The sequence below is a fragment of the Oenanthe melanoleuca genome, chromosome 1 (genome assembly GCF_029582105.1).
Source record: "Oenanthe melanoleuca isolate GR-GAL-2019-014 chromosome 1, OMel1.0, whole genome shotgun sequence".
Lineage (NCBI taxonomy): Eukaryota > Metazoa > Chordata > Aves > Passeriformes > Muscicapidae > Oenanthe > Oenanthe melanoleuca.
In genome coordinates, this window is record NC_079333.1 from 38,681,755 (window position 1) to 38,701,605 (window position 19,851).

At 34.0% G+C, this 19,851-nt stretch overlaps 1 protein-coding gene across 2 annotated transcripts in view; it reads left to right on the forward strand.

The window, feature by feature from the left end:
- Positions 1-19,851, forward strand: part of CNTN5 (contactin 5) — a 576,470-nt gene that overhangs the window by 432,618 nt on the left and 124,001 nt on the right. For both annotated transcript variants that reach the window (XM_056493993.1, XM_056494003.1), the window contains exon 9: positions 6,447-6,549. In XM_056493993.1, the coding sequence (XP_056349968.1) occupies positions 6,447-6,549 (103 nt within the window). The remainder of the gene's footprint in view (positions 1-6,446; positions 6,550-19,851) is intronic.

Genomic DNA, 19,851 nt, shown 5'->3' on the forward strand with positions numbered 1-19,851 from the left:
ATGAACATCTTATCCCTTAGTTGTAAACCAGAGTTTATTCCTTTCTTGTGCTGCATTCATTATGATATTTTTTCCAGACACTGAATTGCCAATTTTTCTTTTCTATTAGGATATATTCCAGTAAAGATATGTAATATGCAATAGGATTTGTTCTCTAACATACAAAAACAATGCTGGCACTTTAGTATTAGGCTTAGTGCTTAGTTCAGTGCATTACAGAATGCAATTTCACATGAGCATTTTCAGGGCTTTTTAAATGATAAATTTATAGCTCAAAACCTGGCTGAGAGATGTCTAAGTGGAAGGAATGCTGTGGACTGTTATCTTGAAGCAACCATTTCCACAGTGAATTTTTAGGGACTTACAGCAGGTGCTGGTCCTTCCATTTGGAATAAGATTAATAGCAGGTGAGTCAATAAATTCTTCCCAGTGCATTTAAATTCTCTGCTGCAGACCAGATACAATGGTGGGTATCATCATTATACTTGAATTAATTCAGTTTGTGCTGTCAATTTACTGTCATTGTAAATGTGTGTATTCAAGGCTCTCCCAAACAAATGTCTGGAGACATTTAATGGCCCAGGTCTTCAGGGAAAGTGATAAATACTCATTTGCCACAACGGCACCCATACCTTAGACAACCTTCGTTTTCATCATAGATTATAAATAGGAGAAGAAATTACACTTGAACATTCTGTAAGGAATTTCATAGGCAAAATTTTCTTGGGTTTTGATACATATTCATATAGCAGATCATCAATACAATGTGGTAGGATACTTAACTTTTGATCTGTAAAATTATTTAAAAATTCTTATGCAGCAGGATGAGTTTATCACTCCTCAAGAGGTTTCCCAGAAACTGAGAGGAAGAGCCAAACTAGTAAGAATCCAAATTAAATTTGTCTTTAGAGCTTTATCTGGGATGTAAGAAAACCATTTTAACATTCCTGCATTGTCTGATTAAGATCAGGGACTTCTTTGTGCAAACCTCTCAGATGAACACTCTTAGTCACTGAGCTGGGAGGGTTTTATAATTTGTTAAGAAAATAATGGCAAGTATCAATCCATGCCTAATCTTGCTCCTGGGTTCAGGAAATATTTGGCTTTCATTTTCTCCTGAGAATTCTGATGATGTTTAGCCATGAGTCTTAGAATCTTTTCTATCTGCTGTCTTAAATGTTTATCAGCCACTTATTCAAGTACTCCCTGTAACCTGTTCCATTCAAAATTAGGCTCCAAAGGAAGTTACAGAGCTATTACTGAAAGAGTATATAACAAACACAAATCATTTTAGCTGAAAGGGTTTAAGGAGCCTTCATGTTTTGGGAGATGCAAGAGGGTAGTTAATATCTGGAAGATTAACAAAAGAAGCATTAGCCTCTACACAGCTGAATAAGAGGATGTGTCATGAATTCTCAGCATTCAGGTTTTATTTGACCTCATGAAGGAAGAAATTCTTATTGTATGGATACTGTCATACTGTCTCTGATGTTCCACACTCTTCATCTGAGGTTGTATAAGTCATGGATTGGCAGGCTAAATAAAGAGGTAGAGCAGTCCTTTGCAAAAGCAATGATGTCTGATATCCTGTCTGTAGCTCTTTCCCTTGCTTTTAGTTGAAAGGACTGAAAATCAGAAACTGATTTTGCGTCTTTATTCCATTCTCCATTTCCATTAAATGGTCCATAGTGGATAATGTAAAGAATTTTAGCTGCAGTAATATCTGTAAATATTTGAAATTTTATTACATCTATTCCTGTGATATGTAAGTGCCTCAAAATCAATATTTATCATATTGTATGTCATCTCTATTTTTTTTCATAGAAAAATGAAATGCAGACATTATAGCTTAGGGTTCGTAAGACACTGACTAGCAGTGTAGAACTTAAATCACAGATTTGCAGTAAATGTGGAGGAAAATCTTGTTAAATGAAACCCCTTATTAAAAGTAAACTAGATGTTGTGAATACTTTTTTGTTGCTTGGGTTGAACAATAGTTACTTTGTGATAACTGCATCATTGTAAAAAACTGTCTGAAGGAGAGATCTCTTCTACAAATATTGAGGTTCCTTTCTGGCCAGGTGACTAACAAACCATTGATTCTATCAAGGTCAAACTGTGCTTTGTCCTGGGATATGCTCAGTCATTTAAATCAGTGTCTTCTTTGGTAATCAGAGACAGGACAATAGGATTATTAGCTTCTAAATCTCACCCGATTAAAAAGACCCTTTCTGAAAGGGCAGAGACCCAAACACTGGAAAATTTAAGGTGGAATGGTGTATTTCAGAATGAAGACCAGGGACAAGATTTACTTAAAAAACCAGTAAAGTTTGGCCTTTAAACCCATTCTTAATCCCTGACCAAATTCCAAGATATGGCAAACTAGATTTACTTTGAAGAGGTATGTTCATATCAGTCACAAATCCAGTACTTTTATACTCAGATCTGAACTCAGGTGAAATACAAAGCTTGTGAGGTAATGAGTGTAGTAAACTAAGTAATTAGCCTAAAAAATAGTGAACAATAGCAGTCAGGCCTAGAAAGGTAAAGGATTTTCAGAAAGGATGCATTTCCATGGGAAGGCAGAGCAGAGCAGCTTTGAGAGCAGCATCCCATTGCTCTGTAGTGCCCCAAACACGTGAGCTCTGTGATTTGATAGCCACTTGAAAATCGTATATTATGTTTTTATTCTCTGCTGATCAATTTTATTTATTGTTGTATTTCATGCTTGATAACTGGATATAAAAAATGACTGAGAGGATTTTTTATGGCCCTAGTCAAACCTTTGTAAGAGAGTCATGTATATGAGCCTGAGAGAGATTCATTTCAGTGCACGTAGCTGAAAACCTCAATATTTTCTAAAAGTTCAGGTTCTTTTTAGCATCTAACACAAATGAACAAAAATCTTAATGAAAATGCAGGTGATGGTTGTTTTGCCATCAATGACTCATAGTGACCAAAACAGAAGCTGGAAAGCTAAAGAGCCTAGAGGCACCACAGCCACAGCAGAGCAATTATAGTGTAATGTGAGAAGGTAAGGCCTTAACAATTCCCTTAATATCTATGCAACTGTAATGGCCTTCATGGTCTCAATGATCATAAATAATAAGAATGAAAAAAAATCCCTCTGCAATAATAGACTTTTGTTTCCTAATTTTCATAGGGACAGAAAGCAATTGCTTAGTAATTTTTATACATTTCCTGCCAGTTGCTGCAGGCATGTCACTTGCTAGGGTAGCAATAACCCAGAAGAACAGGACGTGGTACAAACCATCAGTACAAAGCATTTTATTAAGAGTATTAAATGACAGCATGACATGCAAAGAGCATTCAGTATGTGTACAGACTCCACTTATCAAAAGGACTTAATGCAAGTTAAAAACATAAGATCTGAAAGATAATATTGCCTCAGATGAATAAAGATGTACTGTATTATTTTAAAGGCAGGAAAAATTTAATCATATTTTAAGTTTTGTTTTTATTCAGGTCTAAAAAAGCAAGTGTTAGATATCATATAACAACTCAACATGATTATTTTCCAGAACAAAGCCTTACCCAAAAGCCAAACCACCCTGCTTTTTAATTTCATTGAAGCACAAAACCTGTCAGTGAGTGTGAACAGTCAGCAGATGTCAAAGATTTAAAAGGAACACCTTAGGAATATAAGGCTCCATCATAAAACCTAGGTGAACTATTTTCAGCAATGTTCACTACAAGGGAACATAGGAGATTCCTCTATCAGGACTGAAGTTCTTGTAATTGAAGCTTAAATCGAAGAAATCTTAGAAGAAGTATTGATACTACAAATAATAACAAAGCCCATCTTCTGTATGGAAGGAAGCAGGATGCACTATTTTCCTTCCCTGAGCCTTCTTTGTCAAGTGTGTTGATAGAAAATACGTAAAAAGTATGATCATTAGTATTGTATTTAGCACATTATCACACAGTCATATACCAACAACTCAGCTTGTAACCAGGGAAGTCATGCTTCAGTCTGTATACAGCTTTCCTAAAGAGTCTGAGAGAATATGAACAGAAATGGCCAAGCTGCTTTTGTTTCACATAATTCTTTACAGGGTCACTCATCAAAGGCTGTCAAAGAAACTAAATTGTTAGAAGGGCTGAAGTAGAGCCCCATTTTCAATTAAAAATAGATTAGAAATAATCCACCTATTGTATGCATATCTAAACAGTTTGTAGAACTGGAAGATTGTGAGTGAAGACTTTCGTGGGATTTCACTATTCAACAGACGAACTATCTGGAAATTAAATGAACAGTGAAGTGGAGAAGATTGTTGATGCAGAATTATTCAGAATTTTGAAAGTTACAGCTAACCCTGAAGAACTGCAAAAGGATATTGTGATAATAGAAATAGAGTAGGTAGGCAATAAATAATGTCACCACCAAAAAAATTATATAATACCAAAACCTAAAAATAGAATGCCTTTATTAGACATAATCAGTAAAGAGATTATGGTGCCACAGTGTATAGCTCAATTACAGAACAGCAAATACAAGGGAATTTTGTGGAACAAACAAAAAAAGTCTAGGAAAAAATAGTGTGATAGAAAGATCTTCATCTTCATTATTGCTGTTCAGTTCTCATCCTCACATCTCAAAGTGACAGAATAGAATTTGAAGAGGTGCCATATGGGCACAGGAATGTTTATTAAAGGTTCTTTTTAATGAAGATTAATGGTCTGGGGTTTTTCAGTCTGCTAAAGACATATTTAAAAGAATAGATATCCTGTAAAATTATGTAATTGGTTAACTGAGATAAATCAGAAACTAGTATACATAATCTCAAAAAAATTTCAGAAAACAGCAAACAAAGTTACAAGGAATGTAACTAAATCACAAATTTATTGACATATTACAAGCCAGAGGGAATGCATTTCTTTTGAAATATTGTACTAGTAATTATTTCAGTCTAGGCTAAGGAAAATTTTAATTGACTAGCATTTTTTGATGACCTGGCTTTATTTTAATACTCAGGACACTCATGTTAATTTTTTTTTCCAATTTAAAAAAATGGTTCATACAGCAAAGTAAAACACCAATTTAGTCATATCTTGGAGGAAATGGGTCAGTACTGCTAGAACATGTAATACTTGCAGGATTATGTTTTTTAAAAAGAAATCTGCTACCTAGAAAGCCACATTATTTTTAGAACTCCATGATTTGAAATAAAAGCATTTCAGGCTTTCTGTTTCTGTCATTTAATTCACTTGAGGCACATTTAGATTTTCTAATTAGACTTAAGCCCCAGATGAAACATTCAAGTATGTTCAGACTTCCTCCCAGAATCAAGCTTCAGGAGCCTGAGTGACAGTGGGAAAATGAGAGCACAGCCCCACTGGAGAATCCTGAGCCACATAGGAACGTTTGAAGGCTAGGACATTTGATCTCTAAAAGAGATAAGAGATCTCTTTTCTCTCCTTCCTTTTCATCTCTTGTTCCTATTTGCTTACTTTAGATTTTTTGGAGAGTCTTGACTCTATAGATTTAGACTTGTTGCTACTTTTTCAACAAGTCAGATTTTTTTTCAGTTATCCTCATTTAAAAATCTGAACAATTCTTATTTTTTAAATACAGCCTTTTGTTCCTGAGTATTTCCTATGCCCTTAGCCCAAATTCCTTCTAACCAAACATAGCTGTTAGTCATATTCTTCTCCTTCCATGCTCTCCTTCCTCCAAGTGCCATCAAATATAAATGCCTTGCCTCACCTTATAAAACATACCTCAGTTTCCCTACTGATTTCTCATTTCCTAAGGTCTTGTGACTCTCAAAAGCTGTCACTCACTCTACAGTAAATCTGAGATAACCTGGATATTGATTCACATTTTTCTATTTTCACATTCCTGAATGTTTCCTCATTTCCTAGACAGCATTTCCTAGAATGCTCTCTTACAGTACTTAAAGTATTGTCCTGAAAAGAAATCTTCTCCTAAATTAAAAGTCTCACTGAAAAGGACATAACTGAATTTTGCATGTCTTCATTTCTGTGCTTGTATTTGTGTAAACAAATGCTCCACATAATTTGAGGGCTTTTTCCTGAGCTTAGAAGATCCTCTAACACAGCATGATGTGTTGATTTATTTGTCATAATTGTCAATGTGCTAGTAAACAAAGATTTGGTCTATGAAAATTCTCACTCTTCTCTTGATTGTCCACTTTAATATTTGAAAATTTGAACATTAACTAAAGTCTGAAAAAATTAAATCTTTTTTTTAAGTTCAATGTTGTACTCCTGGTAAACTGAAGAACATTTCAATATATATATACTGGACCTGAGCACAGCATATCTGATCAAGTGAGGCTATCTCCATCAATTACCAGCTTTACTGCTGGGCAGATTAAAAAAACAAAAAACATATCAAGGGTCTTTCTGTCATAATGGAAAACTGATGATATTTCTTATTTTAAACATTTGTTATTTTCCAGGTGTGATGGGGGAATATGAACCAAAAATTGAAGTCCATTTTCCTTACACAGTTACAGCTGCAAGGGGAACTACTGTTAAGCTGGAGTGTTTTGCACTTGGAAAGTAAGTACAGATTCTTTCATAATTAAGATGAGAAATGCTAGATTTGTGGTTTCATTATTTTGCTGGATTTTATTTTTACAGACAGTCCTTGCTGTACTCCCAAAATAACGAATTGACTAAGTAGCTAATTGTGAACTCCCTGCCCAGCCATTTCTGTGGTCAGGAATTCAGTCAAGTCAACTGTCTCTGTCAAAAGGAAAAGTATTAATCTCATAAACAAATAGATGAAAGGTTTTTTAATTAAAAATTTTATCAGACTCGCATCCATTTATTCTCTGGGATACTATCTACCAGTAAATTAGAGCTTGTTCTGTCAAAATTCATATTTGGAAAGTAAACAAGTAGTTGAGTTTTCTCCCCTCCCCAATATTAATAATTTATACATTAAGCTAAGAGCACATTGTCTTCATCATGTCCTAACACACTTTATCTGTAGTTTCCACCTGACCTCATAGCACTAGTATAGAATGGGTGTTTGCTATTAATGTCAAGGAATTTTTAGTTGTTTGTTGATAAAGGAGTTTAGGGAGAGAAAGGTGTAAGAAACTGGAACTAACATTACTTCTATATAGTATTCAGATTACAGAATATAGGATGAAACTGATAACATTTCAGTTTTATGGTGGTAGTTACTATTAGTTACTCAAGTTACTATTATGATTGTTTCCAAGAATTAGGCTGGCAATGTGAGTATACAACCAGACAGAACTAAGTCAATTTTAGTGATTCAAAGAGATTCTTTCTCCTTCAGATGTATGCTGTTAAAAACGATGTTCCTATAATGACATTTCTCTAGAGACATATAAAAAATTATAACAGGTAGGGTTTTTCCAAAATACCTCATCAAACTGTGTGGTGCATTGAAAAAATCTCTCTGTCTTGAATTCTTTTCAGTTTTTTTTCATAATGATGTTCCTTTTGGACATCTTGCCCCTAGTCTCCAAAGTTATGCTGTTAAATATCATATATCCTGCTTACTTTTAGAGTTCATTGCTTATCAAAAAAATCCAAGTTTCTCACAGCCTGGCCTTGATTAAAAAATAAAGGAAGGATTTGTGTTTGTAACTCCTTTGGAGCAACTTCACAAAAAAGTTAGTCTGAGCAATACAATATCTTACATACCAATCCTTATTTAGGAGGAATAAAACATAAGAGGTTAGGAGCTTTAAGACAATAATCTGTTTTCCTGAGGATCATTCCCCCAGCTTGTTCAGCAGGTCTAGTTTTTCAGAGTGACTTTTCAAAGCCTTTCTCTACTATCTCAGAGGGCTTTTAAAATGTTTTTATACTCCTTTTGATCTTCATGTGTCACTGGTTACTGGGTTTTTTCTGTCCAGATTTTTCTCTTAACAGTTTCTAATTACTCTCTGGATGATATATGTCTGAAACTTACTCCCTTCTTGTTGGTTTTTCGTCTTTGACCAATACCAAGATGCTCTCAGTGTGCAGGTCAACAAAAATAATACACAAATAACTAAAGAGAAATTCTGACAAAGTTTTTCAGTTGTATCTAGATTCAATGAAGCTGATGAAGAAAACAAATGTGAGACAAGAACTTTTGTGGGGTAAAACACAAGTCTCATGTTTTATATATTAAAGGTGAGGAAAGAGGTACATGACAGAGGACAGAAAAGCAATAAATGGAGATATTCCCTGAGATGCTGAAATAAATGAGGAAAAGGGCTGCTCTGTAGAGGCTGATGGCTCCAGGCTCTCTCCTGTCAGAAACACTGCCAAGTCAATAGAGGCCTTTTTAGACTCTTGGCTATGGCTGAAGCAGTAACCAACATATTACTTCTTATTTTCCTCATTTTGCTGAAATTAAATTGCAGTTGCTGACAGATTACAAGTCAACTTTTCAGTGAAAAGGAGGTATGACACACACTGTCCTTTGCAGCCATCACTGAAAGGCAAGAAGCAGCCCTACTGATACCTTCCATTTTCAGCACCATGAGATTTAGCAAGCTCTCCTAAAAAGATTCAATCACTATTCAAAAAGAAAGGAAATACTTTGATTGGGTTATTTCCTCTTTTTTATTTGGTGTTAATCTATAATAAACAAAAAAAAAAAAAAAATCAAAACCACCTGAATGATCAAGGAATTTAAGGTTATCTAATAGGATATATTGACCCCATTTGCTGCTATTGTAATGGGCAGCTATTTTTACCATGCACATTCCTTATCTTCTTTTCCCAGCCATTAATGCACAATCAAATCAGCTGAGCTGAAATTGCTTTCAACTTAATATGGTAATAATTACATGAATGACATTTCAGGCACCATTAGAAACCTAGAGACTGAGATGAGAAGTAAAAATGCATCAAATTTTCTATTAATTTTCATAATTTTCATTTTTTTTTGTCCCCATTTCTTATCCTTGACGCCCTGTATGGGTTGTTGCTTGTTACATTGCCATGGGCCCCATTTGCTAAACTGAATCAACAACTGATTTGTTTCTTTTTTCTTTAGTATTTTTAACTTGGTATTTTCAATTCTTGTTGTAAATAACACAGGGGTTATTGCAGTCTCAAAACCAATAGGCTGCTGGTTTTCTCATGCTTTAATTTAGCTGTCTGAAACACTCTGCTCTCTCTACTGTAATTGTGAGAATGACAGAAGTTCCAGTGAGATTTCCTGAAGTAGGCATTTGGCAAATATTCCAGGAAGAGCCTAGTCTTTAGTTACTGATTAATGATTTATTAATAGTGTTTATTTAGCTCTGTCAGTCACTATGACTGAAAGAGTCAAATAAATTGAAGCTCTGCAGCTTTTGTCTTCAAACTAAAGTCAAATATCTTAATTGCTTGACAGAGAAAAATATTCTGAGAAGGATTTTATTCTGACCCAAGCAGTTTGTAGCTGGTTCAGTTACAAGAGAAAATTTTGTGTTACAGATGCCACTTGCAACAGACTTTGTAGTTGTTAAAGAATTCAAAGTCATGCAGGAGGGAAATATCTTGATATTATCTTGTTTGTGCTAGATAATGCTTCTTATCATGAGCATCAGCCTTTGGCTAGGAATCACTGCATAAATCAATGATTTACTGCTGAGGTTTAACAAGACAAGGAAAACAGAGGAGCCAAATAAAATTCACTGCAGGTATATATATATATATCAGAGTGTGAATTTTGCAATTAGTGACCTTTTGGCTGGATATATAGGCTGGCCCAAAGTTGCTTTTATGGACATATTCATTGCCACATCTACACACATCTTATGTTTCAGTTACATCTGTCTTTCACAATTGTACCTATATATAGCATACAGATACCTTTTCTGCCACTCATTTAATTATGTAATTTCTATTAGAAATGCTTGAATTTCCTTTTGTTCCCTAATAAAACAGGGGATCACATATGTTAAAAAAAACATACTAAAAACTCACCGGCAAAACCAAGATATTAACATCTTCTATTTATTTTTTAAGCTTTTCAGAATAAAAGAAATGCTTCTTTTTAATTTGCAGAATTGCTACATCCTGATTTGTATTTACATAAAACATTGTTAAAATAATAAAATAATTGAAAAGAGAAAGGAAAAAAATCTGAATTGAAAACTTCAAAACATCTAAATTAATAAAAATAATTCTAAACAGCAGTATATTGATGTTTGCATTTCAGCAACACAGTTTTCACTCCTTGTGTCTTTTCTTATTTAAAAAGACAGCCTAATTTTTTTGTAAGACTAATAAATGAGCTAATGGGTAATGAGGTTTCTGTTTGTAGTCCAGATAATCCTGATTTCCTGTGTCCATTTCACTGTCAGACCTTAGATTTCTTATGTAAATCAGGAAGACAGATCATGACCTTGTTTTTCAGAAGAGTTCTGGTGTGGAAGATATAATTTTCCTCACTGACACTTTTACACAAATTACAACATTCTTGGCTTTTCCTGTTCCAGAAATGTTACTTTTCAGACACTGGCTTCTGTGACAGCAGGTTTCCATTTTAATTTTCTTTCAAATGTTACTGACTTTGTTTCCAAAAACATGTAGAGGCAACTGGTCCATTCTTTAATTTATTTTCTTTCTTTTTTTTTTTCCCTTTATTAGTCTTTCTGGCATATAACTCTAAGTTGTCTTCTTGCTTGCATTTAAAATAATTCTACTCTCACTCTTTCACACAGATTTTTAAATTTTAAACTGTGTATAATGCATACACCCTACCTGAGCCTCACACTTCAGCCTTTTCCTTAGTGCATTTTTGTTTGTACATTACACAAGACTTCTATTTTATTTTCCATATAAAAGTCATATTTCATTGGTTTTCTGGCTCTAGTCAGGGAAAAAAAATAGACTTTGTATTATGATAGTATCAGCAGCCAATTTTGAATGAGTAATCATATTTTAGTTCTCCTTAAAACAAATTATAAGATGTGAGCTATTACAGTACTTGTAGATTAGCAGAGTTTTCAATCTTTGCTTTTAAAATAAGGGCTGTATAGAATGCCAAAAGGATTGTTTTGCTCAAAACAAAAAGAAGTTTTATGCATCTCTTTATTTTTACTATGGTTTTTTTAAACCACATAGATCAACACATTGATATTTGAATCAAAAGAATCAATAGACAACAGTGCTGACAGACAATTTTTCTCATGACCCATTTGCTTGTTTTTCTGTATTTTCAAGAGACTATTTTATGCCCATGCTATTTCAGCATGTACAGTAGTAACATACTCGTATTAAACCAACATTCTTTTTAAATGCTAGGTCATTTCAATTTGGTAATGTCAATACTATGTTTTTGTTTTGAGATATACTTAGCTAACAATAAGAATAAATTAACAATATTTCTATTTTATTACTGAATTACAGCAAGGCTGTTTTGACAGACTCATTGTTCATTTTGTCATATTTAATGTTGCCTTAATAATTCTATTGTTAACTTTGTTTGGAAGAGATTTATAGCTCAGTTGTAAACATTCATCCCATCTGTAGTACAGCTTGCAAGAACTCAAATGAAAGTCCATTTAAAATATTGCTTTCTAAATTAAATTAAATAAAAATAAGGTGAAGCTAAATATATTTGTCATACAAGTTAATGAAATTTAGCGACTTTTAATCTAAGAAATCTAAGAAAAATGTTCTCTTGAAATAATGAGCTCTGAATCAATTCAAATCAATAAATATCTCAAAGTTTTACATCCATTAAATATAACACTTTTTGTTACCTTCTCTGCCTGGTTTTCTTTTACCAGACTTTCCTAATTGATCTTCAAGCTTTTCTCAAAAATGCTATTATTTGTTTTATGCCACTATCAATATTTTCTTTGCAGACCATATACCTGTTGTGGATGCCCCATCCTGGAAGTGTTTAAGGCCAGGTTGGATGGGTTCTGAGCAACTTGGTCTAGAGCAAAGTGTCTCTGCCATGTCAATGGGGCTGGAACTCAATAATTTGTTTCCTTCAAACTTAAACCATTCTATTAATCTATGTAGACAGAGCTTACTAAATATTTTTCAATATGCAGAAATAAAGGCAAAGAGTTTGGATAAGTGGGTATAATACCTAAGCAAAGATCAGAGTGACCAAATAAAAAATTCTTATGGTTTAGTGAAGAGCATTACACACTTCATGTGAAGTTTCTGAATAAGTTATTTTTGCTAGTGTGACTCATTAAGCCAATGACACAGGGAAATGGATATGAAGCAGGTTTCTACATATTTCAAATCTTTTTGCAGGTGTAAAAAGACAGGCTTTGCAAGTTGACATTTTAAAGGGCTGTTTCAGTGAGGTCTGGCCAATATCTGGCAAATAATGCAATGATGAAGAGAATAATTTCAGAAAAGAGGGTTAAAGGTAGCCAGGAATGAATCTGTGGGCAGAGGTTTCACAGTACCTGATTCCTTTATTTTCTTCGTCTGCCACATAATTATATGTGATTTTTGGAGGAACGAGAAGTTCACAAATAAGAATTTCATAATAAGTCACAGATCCAGGTTGCACACTTCTCTATCTAGCACATGCAACTGCAACATCCATCTGGTCTCTGCACACAGGGGAATTCCAGCATTGCACCATTGTTTCCTAACTTCAAAGGACTGACTTTAACCACCTCTGCTCTTCAAATCTGTAAAATGCAGCAATTTACTTTCAGACCATCTGTTAAAACTATCAGCCAAGTCTTCCATATATTTCTCCTTGACTTCTGTCCTCTAGTTGGCTTATCTTGGCAAATCCAATATTACCTACTAGTCTTAAATGTTTCCAAACAGGTCTTCCAAGATTCTTCCTCCAGCCCTGGCAGGATGGAATCTCCTGTAACAAACTGTCAAGAGAACCAGACAAGATGTTCCTGTAACCAGACCCTTTCTCAGTAATCATGTCAAAAAGGTCTCATGAGGATTTCTGTTCTGGGATCAGACTTTTCTAACCTAAGTCTCCTAGTCAGTAGCATGAATCCACATCTTGCTCCAGCCCTTGTGTAGGGCTAAAGAGAAGCAGAGCTAATGCACTGGTGATACTCCAACTTAAAACTAACCTCTGTTAACTGCAGTACACTGAAACCCAGGGGCATTGACAGGAGTGAGCAGTCAAGGCAGGAAGCAGCAGATGAGTATTAGTGGGCATAAACATGGGAGTAGAGCATGTTTCACTGGTATGTGTATATATATGTATATATGTGCATACAAAATAAAAAAAGGACAATAACATCTGGATATAAATTGGGATTCATTGTTTTTAGGGCCAAGAACGATAGTTTTGTTGTCAATGTATTGGGACATGTCAGCTGTTCTCCCTGAGGATAAGCTGTCTTTTCCTTGGACACCTGTATGAAACTTCTCAGGGAGTGAATGCCTCTTTGCTAAGGATTCTGATAGCTCATGGAATAGCCATTCAACCCTGGAAGTTTCTTAGTTATTGTCTTTTGGAAAATAATAAGATACTTGTACTTTTTCATGAACACAAAACAGTCCTTTCCTCTGCCCACAACAATGGTGGCACACAGAAACACCTTTGATATTAAAGCTAACCAGGCACTAAATAAAGCAAATAATTCTTGATGCTATACATCCAATTAATTGTTGGAACTTTGATTGAAATATTTAGTAGCTCTCCTACATATAGCAGAAATACTGTGGGAACAAGGCACACTAGTAAATTAACATTTTCAAACCTCCAGCTAATTCATGGTGTAGAAGATAACAAGTAGTAATCTACAAGTAGTAATTCGACTCTAGCATCAAAACCAAGGTTTAGCATGATGTTCTATTTTTCATCTTCAGGTCACAGAGAAATGAATTGTCTGTTTTCTCTTTTTAAAATGCAGAAACCATACCATAGAGTATTAATCTTGTTTAATTATTTGCCCAAAATGAAGCTGCACAATAGATACAAAAACTGATTTAGAAATACTTGTTTCAAAGTTCTATAGGAGAAAAAAAATCATGTTACTCCATGTCCCTTCACACCAGTTCTCTCTACTGGAAAAACATTTTGTTAATCCTATCAGATGCCAGACCTGGAAGCTGTGGAAGCCACTTTTAAATTTTATTGATAACAAAATAATTGCAAGAGGGAAATAAACACTCTCTGCAGAACAATATTTGTCAATGTTATGAATAAGCATGTCCTTTCCCCTCAAGATAAGCTTTTGATGAGAGGAAGGAAGTTTTTTAAACACAGGCATGACACCTTCAAGTTGAGTTTGTTTATATGACAAAAATAGATCCAAGTTTCTCTTTCTTTTCTTTTTTTTTTTTTTTTTTTTCTTTTTTAGCACATATTGTTTATATCAAATAAATATTTCTAAGACTTTCATTTCATTTTTAGTCATGGTGAATAAGTATTTATGCTATAAGGTGCTAGAGCCAGACTGGATTTTATTTCTGGTTTTCAGGCTGGATTTATTTTTGTCTTCAAGTGGGCTTGTTCCTGAACAGACTTTATAATACTGTTGCAAATATTGCCATCATTCATAGCAATGTAATAAAGATTCTTTGAAAAATCTCAAGCAGCACTCCCAGGCCTCATTCTGCCTCACTCTAAATCTAAAAAATTAGATTTGATTGTTTTTACCATATGGCATAATGAAAGTGGGAAAAAAAGCTGTCACACTGTAAGTCCCTGTCAGTAGAATGTCATTCTTGAAGAAGCAATATTACAAATCCCTTCCCTTTCTCAGAACCATCAAAGAAAATTTATAAATGATACTAAAAACTGTGTTCAGTAACTTGTGCAGCTTTGCTGTAGGTTTAGAGATGGAGAAGCTTTTTTATTTTTTACATTCCAAACTTACTATCAAGAAGCATACGTGTAGACTTTCCTTCTGTGTCAGAGTCTGAGAGGATCAGAAGGAAAAAAAATCTAGAATTTCTCAAGAGCAGGTCACCAGAGTTACCACTGCTATGTTTCTCTTCAGTATTTCCCCAGAAGAAATAAATGTATTTGGTACTGTGGCACAAGAGCCTTAAATGCAGCACTTCTGGAAATCATCACACTCCTTGTCTTCAAACTCTGTGTCTGACCAGCAGGTTCAAAGCCCTCTTGCACTCTTCAAACATGCTAGATTTATGTTTAGATTTGCACCATTCTTGATGGTATTTAATGATTTTTTTTGGATTTTCAGACTCTTGTAACTAGTCTTCCTTATCTTCTGCATCTGTATGCATATGCTGGCCATATCTGTACAGCACAGTCAGGATGTTCTAGATCAATGTGCAAGCTCCAGAAAGTCTGCCTGGACAGAGTTTTGAGCAGAGGAAAATGACACAAAAGTTCAGTTATAAAATAGCTTTAACAAAAGGCAAATAACAACAGTTCTACTGCTGTACTGTGGCTCTGAAGATCTGTATGAACACCTGCCAAAAACATGTCATCTTTCCAAAGAAACTTTCTCTTTCAAAGCATTGTCTCGTACTTAAAATAATGTATTCTTCAGGTATTATCCCCTATAGTAAAACAGCAGATATCATATATGTCTTTTCCTTTTCAAGTTGTTTCAGATTCTCTTCTAAACAGCCTTGATCAGTCACAGGCTGGAGATAATTTACCTCTTATGTCTTTAATATTTTTTAGAAGAATGTCCTCTTCAGAATGCCCCTGGACACATGCTGGGTTAGGGTGTGATACAGAGACTAGGAAAAATGGTTACTGCATGGCTGAAATAAAAACAGAGCTTATTTTCAACATTTTTAAACAGACATGATTGCTCAATACTTCCTCAATCCTGCCATATAAATAGCATCTACAATAATAAGATGACAGAAATATAATACAGAGTTTTGCTGTGAAGATAACACTGAATGCATAGGAGGAGATGTTCACTTCTTTTGTACTAAATTTTTACCTGTGCTGTTGTGATTTCATCCAGAGAAAACTAAAAAAATGTATGTGGCACTTGGTGCCATGGTTTGAGGTGTTAGGGAATGGATTGGACTTGATGATATTGAGGGTCTCTTCCAACTTAGACATTCTGTGAATTCTGTGAAACAGCATTACCTAACTTTTAAATGCAAACAAAAATGTTGTGGAATAGCTTTTCCACTTTCCTCACTACTTTTCAAACCAATACCTTTGCCTATTATGTTTCTTCTGTTCTCATTTGATTACACCTTAATCAGGTGACTCATTTGTTCATGATTAACTCAAATTTAAGAATTTGGAAAAAAATTTAAATCACCAAAACTATCTGTTAAATCATGTAACTTAGGGTATTGGACAGCTATGTTAGCTAAATTTAGCTGTTGAATAGTTAAGTGTCAAGATTGAGACATCAGTTTAATCTCTGATCAACCAGCAAAAAGAAGCTCTGGAGTATAATTCACTACAAATAATGAACCATTATAGAAAATGAATCATCTTTATACATGGCACTATTTTAGATGTTAGAGATGCTCTAACGTGCCGTAATTTAAAGTGTGAATAAAGTGCTTGGAGCTGCATATGCAACCAAGCAGGCACTGTCCTTGCTCTGTGCCATAAAGAACAAGCTAGTAGTGGTGGTAAAGCACTTCCACATTAATACAGGATACTCATATATGTAGTAGATGTTTTTAGCACATTCATGAGCATCTGTTGAAGTGACCTGCAGACCTGGAGTTGTTCTTGCACACTGGCTTCAAGCTCATCACCATTTGCTTCTATTCTCTTTTAATTTTTAAATCACAATACTCATGGCTGTTGAATTTCATGAGTATTACCTATCTGTTAAAAAACAAGTGAAAGGAAAAGTGGTTATTGTATCTCATAAAGCTCTGAACTGATTGATATGGGACATTCTAAAGGTAGATGTCAATGGTTGATAGGCATTCCTGGAAAGCACCTGACAGAGATTTTCATTATAGTCTTCAACATTTTAACCCTCATAATTATCCTACAATAATTAAAGATATTTAATACAGTTGGAAGACAGGGAGGCATGAGAAAATACAAGGGTTTTTTTCTAGTCCCCATAGGCATACAGAGGTTTTCAAGAAATATTATGATGTGAACTTTTGGGTTTGAAGGTGCAGCTCAGGACACCAATGCTTGGTAAAGAGAAATCGTGGAGAGGAATTAAATTACAGTAGTATATAAAGGTATTTCAAAATATCACATCAATCTGTACCAACTGAGTGTAGAAAAAGTGAGCTATGCATTCCTATTTAAAATATTCTTGAAATACTAGGAGCTCAGATCCATGAAAAGGTATTAAAAATTCAGACATTACTCTTACCCTTTCCCAAAATAAATAAACAAATAAATAAATAAATAAATAATGGATGTAATGAAATTCTTTCACATATGAAATTGACAGGAAGAAGAATTGCTTCCAATAATTTTTTAAAAGATCCAAATTTTTTTTACTCCCCATATTTTATTGAAGCTTGTGAAGAATTCCAGCTAATTCAATAGCACTCATCCCAAATAATATACTGCTGAAAACTGACACTTATAATCTCTTCTAAATGCAAAAGGTAAAATTATAACTCATATTTTCTTCAATATCAAACTGTACAAGCCCACAGTAATGTCTATCACAGTCACCAGGGACCACTTATGTTTTTTATTTCAGTTCAGATTAATGTCAAGTTTAATTATGGTGTTTCTGAAATCTAGTAGGGTTTTTCTTGATGGTTGCAAGAGTTACAAGTAGTATTCAGAAGTCTTTTTTTTCCAAAAGTGAGGAGAAATCTTGTCTTTGAACTCACTTGAAGCTCAAAACAATTTATTCACAGGTGTTGAATGTGAATTGTACTGAAATAAACAAGGAAACTCTATTCCCATAAATATCTTCTGAGACCAAAATAGAAATGGATTAAAATGGTTTTAAGATTCAATAATTATGAATATTACATTAAACTCATATTAATGCTAGAAATACTTCTGCAGTTGCTCTATTTTTCAAAAAGCTGTGGATCATTTGAAAAGATGAAAAATGTGCATATGTTGGTTAGCTTTTATGGTGGACTTTAGGAGTTTTCTAGAACAGTCACACAATTTTATTCTTTCACATCTTCACTCATATGTTTCATTTCATTCTCACGGAAGTCACAAAGGAGAAATAGGTATAGATATATTTTTATTTCAGATGTAAAATTCATGTGTCACTTGTGAGTTATGTAAGGAAAACAAGCTTCATTAAACAGAGCTACAAGTTGTCTGCAAATACTGATTTGTAATATGGGAGTACTTTCCTTCAGAGTCATTAAATCTGCACAGATAAAGTAACTTTATCTCTTTGAAAAATTCCGCTTACTCCCTCACACTGATGAAGAAATAACTGAGTTGTTTTAAAATGTGCTTCCTAATGACCCAGACAGCCAGTTTTCTCTGTGTTTGCCATGTTATACACATTTACTTGCTGCAGAAAACACAAAAGCAAATTTCAAAAAGTTAGTTAAATGCAATTTAAAGGAAACTTTCCAAATACATGAGTTTCAGAATTATCTAATAGCAGCTAAATGAGACAATTTTCATGGTTTAGAAGCTCTCAACTTTTTCTCTGAAATACACACCTCCAAAAAAGTTCCCTTTACTAATGCTATTCAGCAGAATGCATTTTCCTCCATGAGAATAGAGAAGAAGGATTTTTGTCCCTGATTTTACTGGAAACAGGACTAAAAGCCAAATACTTATCAAGAGGCAGTCAATGTGACAACCCTAAGAGCCCAAATAAAATGTATCTACACACTTATTTCAGTCATAAAGCAGCAGTTGCTGAGTCCTATTACACTGTACCAAAAAAAAAAATATTTCCTATTCCCATTGTGGACTTGTGTTGTGATAAATAATGATCAATGGAACCCTTATCTGGCCATGGTAGATGTTTTGCAGCCAGCAATCATGACACAATTATATTCCATATAAAAAGAAGACCAGCATACAAGGAGTTAACTCCTAAAGCTGAATGTAAAACACAAGACTTGGAAAATCTCCACAAGTCACTCAAGAGCAAGTCTAAATTTGAATATCAGAATGAAATGTGCAATTAGAAATTAAATCTGAGAGCTAAAGAAGGGGGGAAAAAAGAAATAAAGATTGTTATTTGTAATACATCTGATACTTACATATAGCTATTAAAGTATAGCAAATCAAAATATGTTGTTAAAGATGTGAAAGGAATATCATAACAGGTAATGTTAAGACAGAAAGTTTTATTAGTGCATCAGAAAGAAATATCCTGTTTATCCCTCCTATTTAAAATGTAACATGTTGAAGAGCTCATATCAGATAGAAATGGGAAGTTCTTTCGATCTTCTAACTGAAAAATGGAAAATAACTTCTAATAGGAAACAAACTATAAATTAGAAACATACAAGCTGCAGAAGAATCCTCAAACCAAACTCAAAGGATACCAAAATTTTAAATCAGTCATCAAGAAAGTAATTTGAGATTAAAAAATGAAAAAGCTACAAAGCTTCTATGGTGATAGAGAGAGAAATAAAGAAAAAAAGAAGAGATCTTATGATCCACACCCATTACATGATTCACAAATGTCTATAAAATGAAAGAGACCAACCTTTTTTGTTTAGCAAGGAGAAAGAATAAAATGTTCCATACATGTATTTCTTCTGTGGTTGACACTGATAAAAGATCATTTTGCAGGAATAGCAAGATATTGTTGGGACTATGTCTTAGATATGAATACATACACACTATGAAGTTCATTTGGTCAGGTTAATTAATCAGTGCAGCATATAAGGGATATATAACTGATAAGGGAAATAATTCTTTTCTCTTTCTGGTGTATTAAAATGAATTCCATATGGGACTACATGTTGGTTTTGTAAGGTAATGGTGTTAATAGGCTCAAAGAAATTCAGTGGTATATGGCACTCAGGAGTTAAAATTAGACAAATCTTCTGATAATCCATTGC